At 32.7% G+C, this 9,810-nt stretch overlaps 1 protein-coding gene and 1 long non-coding RNA gene across 4 annotated transcripts; one reads left to right on the top strand and one right to left on the bottom strand.

Moving 5' to 3' along the window:
* The first annotated feature begins 595 nt into the window (after positions 1–595).
* Positions 596–1,279, top strand: LOC137643373 (uncharacterized). Its single transcript, XM_068376202.1, has one exon. The coding sequence runs from the start codon at positions 596–598 to the stop codon at positions 1,277–1,279; it is 684 nt and encodes a 227-aa protein (XP_068232303.1).
* Positions 1,280–1,912: 633 nt separating this feature from the next.
* On the bottom strand, positions 1,913–8,549 carry LOC137642307 (uncharacterized). Of its 3 annotated transcripts, XR_011044749.1 has the most exons (4): positions 8,484–8,549; positions 5,233–5,316; positions 4,272–4,391; positions 1,913–1,949 (listed from the first exon to the last, which is right to left on the bottom strand). It is a non-coding gene; the product is annotated as an uncharacterized lncRNA (long non-coding RNA). The 3 variants fall into 3 exon arrangements; XR_011044748.1 differs by lacking the exon at positions 1,913–1,949 and having other exon boundaries at positions 4,219–4,391; XR_011044750.1 differs by lacking the exons at positions 1,913–1,949; positions 8,484–8,549 and adding an exon at positions 8,365–8,422 and having other exon boundaries at positions 4,219–4,391.
* Positions 8,550–9,810: the final 1,261 nt, after the last annotated feature.

The raw sequence follows: 9,810 nt of genomic DNA on the forward strand, positions 1-9,810 counted from the left end.
AAATAAAATGGGTATCATATGATCCTGTCGATTTTGTTTTTACAAAAACAAGAATAATGCAAAAGGTTTTCCTTTTTATATCAAGGGCCTATATCAATTTTCGAAGAGAATATAATCTCTTCATAGTTTGTAAAAGCCGAAAATCTTTCTACCAAAAGCCATTTAGTTGAATTTTCATTTGACATAGGTTTAGTTAATAAACCTTAATGAACGCCTGAAGGAGAAATATAAATTGAACTTTTTTACTTAGCATTATTTGGTCCTGAAATCACATAGGTATTGGTATTTTAGGAAAAATATGTTAGGTGGCTCAAATTACATGCAAACACTGGCTTTTGATATAGTTATTTCAAAGCTGATTGTGGGACAGTAACTCAAATTTTATAAATCTTTTACATGGAATCATGTTAAATGAAGCAAACATTGAGAAATTTATGTAGAATTAGGCTGGAGCTTATTACTGTTGCACAAAAATTTGTTTTTTGCTCTATGAAGTCTTTAGTTGCTCTAAAATCATAGAAGAACTGATTTTTTGCTCTTTCAGAAATGGAGAGCTGAAGCAGGATAGTGTTATAGATACAGACTGGCGTGCCGCATGGAGAGGGATGTGCAGACTGGCGTGAGGGATGTGCAGACAAGCGTGCCGCCTAGAGAGAGGGATGTGCAGACAAGCGTGCCGCCTAGAGAGAGGGATGTGCAGACAAGCGTGCCGCCTAGAGAGAGGGATGTGCAGACAAGCGTGCCGCCTAGAGAGAGGGATGTGCAGACAGGCGTGCCGCCTAGAGAGAGGGATGTGCAGACAAGCGTGCCGCCTAGAGAGAGGGATGTGCAGACAGGCGTGCCGCCTAGAGAGAGGGATGTGCAGACAGGCGTGCCGCCCAGAGAGCGGGATGTGCAGACAGGCGTGCCGCCCAGAGAGCGGGATGTGCAGACAGGCGTGCCGCCTAGAGAGCGGGATGTGCAGACAGGCGTGCCGCCTAGAGAGCGGGATGTGCAGACTGGCGTGCTGTCTAGAGAGGGGATGTGCAGACTGGCGTGCCGCCCTGAGGGAGAGAGACAGACTGGTGTGCGGTCCAGAGAGGGAATGCCGGTTCTGACGTGCATAGAGAGAAAAGTTGCAGATAAGTTTCAGCCTAGAGAAGGAGATGCAGACATGTGTGGCCTCCAGAAAAGATGCAGGCAGGGTGGAGGAAGACTCACCAGTACTCGGCCTGAGGGTAAAAAAGATGCAGGCAGGGTGGAGGAAGACTCACCAGTACTCGGCCTGAGGGTAAAATAACCAGGCAAACAATATGGAACTTGTACTATGTCTTAAATCAGGGAATAAAAAAATATAAATACTAGTGCCTCTTTATTCTATTTCACTTTTGTCATATTTCACTTTTGTCATAAAAAAATGCTCAAAATGCTCTTAATAAATAATTCCTTCATCATTCGGATGACGACAAAGGATGAAGTTCCCTTTTCCGTCCTTCTGGCGTCTACTCTTCCCCGTCCTACTCTGATGCGTTCTCACTTTGGCCTTTCATCACTTTGGCCTTTCATCTTTGATGTACTCCTCTCTCCGACGTGTGCTTTCTTCACCTTTGTACTCCTCTCTCCGACGTGTGCTTTCTTCACCTTCCCTCTCAAGAGATTTTCTGTCCTTCATCGTCTATCTCTCAGACTGGTTCTCTGTTCTTTCACCATCCATCTCCGTCGTATTCTCTCTAATGTGTTCTTCACCATCCATCTCTCCGACATGCTCCGTCCTTCATCTCTATCTTATTGAGTGTCAAATGCTTACTGTCTCTTTCTCGTGAACTGCTTGGGATTAAGAGAACCTCTCAAGCACTTCCAGCAACTTCTGGTTAATTTGAAGGCCCTCAGCCGGTTGGAGTAAACCTTGATTTCGCTACATCGTTTAGCTACATTCGCTACATCGTTTAGCTACATTCCCGAACCAAAAGCTACAAAGAAAAAAAAAGCAATCATTAGATTACAGGATAATTGAATTAAGAAAACTCATACCACTAACTTAATTTAACATCTACCCTGGGCTCAAACATTAAGATTTTTTGCTTTCCTATCTGTACCAAGTATTGAAATATTTTCAAAATTATTTATGGATTTTGAGTTTAGGCATTATCTAAAATTCCATGCACCGAAACTACAATAATTCAAACATGATTGGCAACTGGATAGGGAACCCTGCTGTCACCTAAAAAAGGCTTATATTATTACAAGATAAAGAACAATGATTTCAGCCCTTTTAACAAACTATTTTGACCTTTAATTCAACTTTATTTATACCTTTATTCAAACCTGCATAAATATTAATATAGGTTTAATATGAAATAATGGACTGAATTTGTTTAAGACATTAATATTATTGGTTAAACAGCTGGCTGGTTAAACAGCTGGCAATAAAACAAAAGTTATGAAATACCAAAATATTGTTCCAGAGAGCCGATTGTTAAGATAAAGTTAAAGCCAATGCAAAAGAGCTACTTAATACCGGCTAGAGTTAAAAAGAAATATGGTCTATTGATTATATATTAACTACTGATCATATAACGAATAACAAATAAATCCAAAAATCAGTCTTTGAATTTTCCAGATTGTTTTATACCATGAAAAATCATTAGCAAAGCCTCCCGCCTTAGTCTAAAAAAATAATCACATTTTAAAGCAAAGGTCAGACTAATTTGAAAATTTAATTTATAACTTCAAGAAAACCTTTTCTAAATTTATTTTTCTACTGTATTTATGGGCCTCAGGATATTAAGCAATTTATTACAAATGGCCAGAAATTATGGTAACCTCCTGAGATTAATTTTCCTCCTGATAATTATCCATTGCAAAAGGACTATTGGGTACGAAAAACTACTAAGGTCAGATTTTGTGAGAAATTACGAAATGGTAAATTTTACATACTATGAAAATGCAGTATTTATGTTAGGAGGAAGTATGGTCTCCATGCCCGTAGAGCAATGTTATAAATACCATACAAACATTTAGGAGGCCTATAGCATTAGTAATGAACTGGTAAATAATATGAGCCTGGTATTTAAAACTGGCATTTTTTAGCAATGTACATAAAATTCCTATTTACAGATTACCCTTGTTAAAATTTACTTCCACCTATGCTCATACAGGTAAAAATTCTTAGTTAATAGATCTATATAAAGTACTCTATAAGTTATAAATACGAAAGTGTCACCCACTAATGAATATGTAAACAAAAATATTACTAAAATTTATAAGTACATGCAGGTCCAGTTTTTTAGCCATAGTTTTCCAAGTAATTAAATTAAATCTATTCCAAGTTTAGAATTAAAACTATTTTAGCATTTAACCTATCTTGTGGTCCAAGTTTTATTTCAATTACTTTTAATTCAAAATGTTCAAATTTTTGCAGAACTGAACTTATGTCAGTGTCAGCATTTTGGTAGTTGGGCGGATTTCAAGTAACGGACCTAATTTCACACATTTACACTCTTTAGTCAAGATAGAAATGGGTGAACCTTTAATAGTATTGTGCACTAACCAGTGATTAAAATCGCCCATCTGACTAGTACCTATCTCTAAGCAGCCTATACATATTACTAAGTGAGAAAATTTATAGTTGCTGAATCATGCTTCAACCCTCTGCAATTTCTGCATGTCTTTCATAGGGCATTTCTACAACCAGTCTGGTTTTTAAATAGACTAACCAAGATACTCTGTTCTTAAGGGTTACAGGAAAACTTAGCGTTTTTTTTTTTTTTTTTTTTTTGGCAGTGAAACATTTTTGCTTTGTATTTACTTAAAAGTGTTTCTGCTGGTCAGCTTGGAGATTTATTTTCAGGCTACCGACACCACCAGTTTACTGTTCAGTCCCCAAGACCCTAAACTTTGTAGTTTTGAATAGCCCATGGAAACTAGATTGTAATACAAATCTCCGGTAATCAAACAGATGTGCCTACTGTAATATAGCTTCAAGATTGATAAGGCAAGGTTCCCTGTAAATTTGACTTTGCTCCGAACACTGCATTAAACTTACATTTTCTAGTTCTCAAACCTCTACATTTTATTCAGAAGAACATACCAAAACCTGATGCAAAGTAAAGATTTGAACTGCTACTATGCAGTCATTGCCACAGCAAAAATTTATTCCCCATCACCAGTAGATTGTTTCCATGCATAAATTGTATAGGTAGTTGAAATAGAAGCTAGGTAAAAGAAAAAACTAAGTGGTTAGTTTATAGTTATTATATTTTCAATAAATATCTCTGCAGTAAACATCTTACTTCATTAGTTGACTGTGGTGATATGATTCTTCACTGAATTATGTTTTAAAAGCTCAATATTGGTAGAGTTCATAACATCTTTGTTGAGTCCATGCTGCCCTTTTACATCACACGCCTAGTCTGAAAATATGAACATATTACCAGTCAAATAGTATGCTTTCCACTTCCTCGTATCCACTTAACTCATAAAATGCATTGGAATAATTAATCTCCGGTTCACTTCATGGATAAAATATACAGGTATTAAAAAATTAATGACTCATTTTAATCCATACTGAATATAAAAATTAAATATTTACCAGAGCTTGTAACTATTCTGTACCACCTTCAACACTATACCAAATATTCAGCAAATGGTATTTGAAAGATTTCTATTTAACCAGTTAGACAACTCAGAAGGCAAAGTTCACCACAATCATCAAAAAACTATTCAAGACCTTCGGTATTTTAGCAGACTATATACTATATTTATACCCAATAAACTAATAAATATCCTCAGCCTACAATATAGGTTTTTCATGGTTTGTTTCCTAGTCTAGCTATGGTAAAATCAAATTAAGGGACAATAATTGTTCAGTATATTAATTACATTTTCTTTTGCAGGGTATCAAAATATACTGTTCCATCATTTAAGGAAATATAAAAGTTTTATATTAAAAAAATTACTTTAAATTACAGTTTTACATGAGTTTAACTTTATGCGATCTTTATAATCTTTTGACATTCTGAAAGCATATTTGATTATTTTTTGAAGAGCAGAAGTATTCCAAATTAATAACTTCAAATAATTTACTGAAGGACTTTTGGGGAAAAAATTAGCAAATATTTAAAAAGTTATCAAACGAGCCATAGTAAATTTATTCCCACAAATAAAACTGAAAAATAAAAGCCTTAATGCACTAGTATCTTTAATATAAGAAAAATAAGTCACCAATTATAAAAGATTAAGTTTTATAATTACCTTAAATCCTTGTGGTTTACCTCTTAAATATACGTCAAGGTCTGCATAGATTTTTTTAAAGATGAAACTGGAAAATGCACAGACCTGTAAAAGAGACAACGATAATTTACTAGAAAGGTAAAATCTTTTTTTCTATTAAGATTTCGTCAAACAAAATCTTATAAATAGATGTATAACTGCTAGGCAATTTACAAATTAATAAAAACCAAGAATTTCAATAACATGTTTCAGTTTATGTCTAGCAGTCACTTATATTAGCCATAACCTAGAAATTTAAAAGATTAATGGATAACCTATGGCAGTCTAATTTATTTTTTCCATTAGCAATAATCAAACCAAGAAATTTAACCGCAATTTAAATACAAAATTTAATTCAGTATGTGAAAAGCTCAAACACAAAGCTACTGGTTTTGCAATTCAAAACTAATAAATAGTAAAACAAGTTTTTGATAATAGGTACTAAATTTTTTTATAGTACTGACTCTACAGTCCCACGCTTGGGACTGGGAGGTCATTCAGGGTCTTAAAACTGATACCACCTAGAAGTTATAAATTTAATCTAATTTTTTTTTTATAGGAGAAAATTCCCAATGGTTGTCTGCGACAGATTAAAAGTTTCCTGATAAACATTAAGAGTTTGATGTTTAGAATTATTAAGAGATTCATCTTATTATCGAAAAATTTTCAGAAACAGTTTTATCCATTACATTATATATTTTTTTAATCACTACTCTACTGATTATCAGCAAGTTTTTATGAAACATTTGGTTCAAATATTGACTTCAAAAAATGAGAATATTTAATTTAAACTTAAATTAAACAGACAAGAACATTTTAAATCCATTCTTTACTAAGGGGACAAAAATCAGGAACAAAGTTCTTGAGTACAGTTGGATGAGGAACTAGTTACCCCAAATTCAGTTCATGTTAAAGTTTTAATAACTATGATACTGTTAGGGGTTTAAGAGTACAATTATAGAATTTTGGTTAACTATAAAGTTTTAAAAATTTAGCTTAGGATGAAATCTCATTTACTATCCTCACTTTTAAAGGTTTTATAAGGTGGAAAAGGATCAAATGCAAAGCTTATATGCAATCAAATTAAAGCACTAATTTTATATATATTGACTGCATTCTAATGCCAAACTTTCTCAATCTGGTCTCATGTACCAAAGATCATCGTTTCTGTAAATTATGAGCGTCCAACTCTTCTGAAGCTACCTTGTATTTGTGGACATGTTTAAGGAAAAAGTTTTTATTTAGAATTTTAAATAATGGTAAACATTCTAGTAAAAAACATACGCTATATGTTTAAGCAATTAAGTAGGGCCTAAGTAAACTCTGCAGTGTAAACTAGCCAATTATATAGTTCTACCCAAAAGCATAAACCATATATTTTTTCATCTATTACTATCTTTTTACCAATTTCTGACCATGAATACTGTATAACCTACATGGTTTAATTTTACTTACTACACCCATATGAAAATTATGGGAACCCAGTGGAGAAACCAGTGCCTTTGTAAGAGTTTTTGGCTGCAATAGTAAATACGATATACATAAACGTATGAGAATTGGGAAAAGAATGGTTCATGCAATTTACTTCATATTAAAGTATGGTAACCTATAGTTTGAGAAATTATCGTTGCTATGACATGACTTCGCACGCAAATAAACATCTGCATCCTCTTCTGAATCGACACCAAGGGATGAATATACTGTGATCGCCAATCATGTAACTAAAGAAATTTTAGTTCCAATGTGGACAAGAGCTATATAACAGGAAGGTTAAAGGTAAATTAAAACAGAATACGGGTAAAATGGAAGTTTCAAGAAACTTAGGAACTAAGCTGAATAATTAAAAGGAACAGAATAGGGGTAAAAAAGAAGGCCATTTAAAACTTGGGAACAGAATACTTGATAAACTAAAACGGAACAGAATACGGGTAAACTAGTTAAAAAAAACAACAACTTAGGAACTAACTTATTAAAAAGGAAGACAACGGTGAAAAACCATGATAATCGAGTTAAAAAATAAAAATCTCCCATTAGTGATAACAGCCCACTAACATACCATTAGTCTTGCAGAAATGAATAATTGACTATGTAACTGCAGCTCTTATTTTGAATGATAAATACAATAATTCATGAGCTTAATATCCATGAATCACTAACTCAAGTCAACTTATAGCTAATAGTTTATCTAGACTAATTGATCTTTTTCATAATTTATAATTTTTAACTTGGATTTAACCAACTTAGAGAAATATTAATGCCTCTCAATCCAAAGGACAATTCAAAACTACCAGATTATAAAGCAAATGAGGAAAGGTTACTTTACCAGATTAGGTAAATTTACTCAAGGTTTAGAACTTTTAATGCTGTAAATTACCGTACATGACACTTAAATGACTGGCTGAAGCGAAATATTTGCCTCTTAATCAGAAGGACAATTCAAAACTACTTTACCCGATTATAAAATAAATGAGAAAAGTTATTTCACCAGATTAGGCAAATTAACTCAGGGTATAAAACTATTTAAATGTTGTAAATTGCCGTACATCACACTTAAATGACTGGCTGAAAATACCTTAGTGCCATTAATAATAACTAATCAAATATCAACTTTAAGAAACCAAATGTGACAAGCTTTGAACATATAGAAATAAGATTTACACCAAGAAACAGAAAAACACTCAAAGAAACAAAAAAATATCCTTTGTAACAATCTACAAAACTAGAAATAGTATATTTTCTACAAATGTTGAGGATTTAACAGTATATGAACAACACGCGATATGAAACGGTTAACACTCTTAACAAAAAAGAAAAATCGACATTGAAGGTCTTGTAGAGAGTGGGATTCTCTTGCTGTATGACCCGGAAAGCAGCCATCTATGTAAAGTAAAACTAAAGTACCTCACACCATTAATATAGAATATATCTCGCAAACACTTACTCACTGTAGTTAACTCGAAAGAACACTGCACATTAGATTGGCAGCCCAACGTAAATGTCACGGTATAAAACATAAGGGCTCATAGTAGTCATTGAAAAATATTTAATTTCAAACAAGTCCGGAGATATCTAGCAATGTTCCCCCAAATTATTAGTTGTCACGATATTAGTTGCTTCGATTCTAAACACTTTGATCATCTAATAAACTATTTCATTAATTCACTTTAGAGAAACTAACACATGAAGCCTATAATTCAAAACTCAATACTTGAAAAAATATCGACTACTTTTACCTTTCGTTTTTTTTTAGTAACACCACACTTCAGTCGTCTTCTTCTTCTTCTTCTTCTTCTTCCCAGCTGGTTCACTGAATATGGATAAACGATATGACTATTTCAACCTCTCTAGCATTTACCCTCGGTCAAAAAATCAGGGACAATGAAACAAGAAAGTCATACATTATGAGGGATTCTACCCTTCAAGTTAAATTGGTGGCTCCATCTATGTATAAGTCTTAAGGTCAATCCGAACCAGAACGATGGCAAAAATTCAGTACCGAAAGGATTTTAAAAAATATTTTTTTTTTTTTAGATTCAGTGACAAATACATTTGAAAATAATTTAGTTTGAATTCAGTAGCAAATGAATTAAAAAAAAATATTTTAGAACCAAATGAGTTTTGAACAATAATTTTGTTTCGAATTCAATATCAGATGAATTTATAAAAAATATTTGTTTATGAATCCAGCACCAAATTAATTAAAAAAAAAAAAATAATTGAATAACAATAGAATTTATAGAAAAAAAATCGTTTAATTTTTTTATGTAAGTTCCTCAATACATAAGTCATGATAGTGTATTTAATTTGTGCTATACGACAAGGAAGTAATTGTACACATCGTACAATTCATAAAGAAACTTTAATAATATAATGTAAAATGATTTAATCCTAAAAACTGTGGCGAGATGCTATTTGAGATGTGATAATGAGAATATGAATTTTAATAGGTATTTTGATGTATAAACGATTCCAAAGAAAAAATATGTTCATAATTCTATTGAAATAGATAATCACTTGGGAGACCAAATCATGTATGTATTCTTGTCTCTAGTTGTAGAAAATCAAGTAATTTATTGCTGCTTCGTATAAATGTCAAGAACAATGAAGGAAAATACATAATTTATAAACAACATCTGTCTAGACACCTAACCTGGAATTCATAACTGCAGGTGATTTAACTAGGCAAAAATAAATGATTGAAATTGTTTCACGAATCTTGTTTGACAGATATAACAATTTAATTACACTGAAGATACTTGATAAGAATCATACATTCACGCTGAGCATAGAATCAACGTAAAAGACAATTAATATACAATATTGTTTCAACTAATTAAGCTGCAACCCTATTTTGAATAACAAGATGCTATAATCCCAAGGTGTCCAACAAGAAAAAATAGCCCAGTGAGGGAAGGAAATTAGGAAAAAAATAAACAATATAAAAAAAATAATGGAGACTAAATCAATATTTCTAAAGGTATGGAAGATCAAGATTTGCTAATAGGAATTTCAGTGACAAGCCAAATTTAATTTTGTGTAAGAGGATATGACGACATGTTC

Source organism: Palaemon carinicauda, chromosome 6, assembly GCF_036898095.1.
Source record: "Palaemon carinicauda isolate YSFRI2023 chromosome 6, ASM3689809v2, whole genome shotgun sequence".
NCBI classification, from domain to species: domain Eukaryota; kingdom Metazoa; phylum Arthropoda; class Malacostraca; order Decapoda; family Palaemonidae; genus Palaemon; species Palaemon carinicauda.

Excerpts from the sequence above, each read along its gene's own strand:
- LOC137643373 (XM_068376202.1), top strand. The coding sequence starts at position 596 with ATGGAGAGGGATGTGCAGACTGGCGTGAGGGATGTGCAGACAAGCGTG.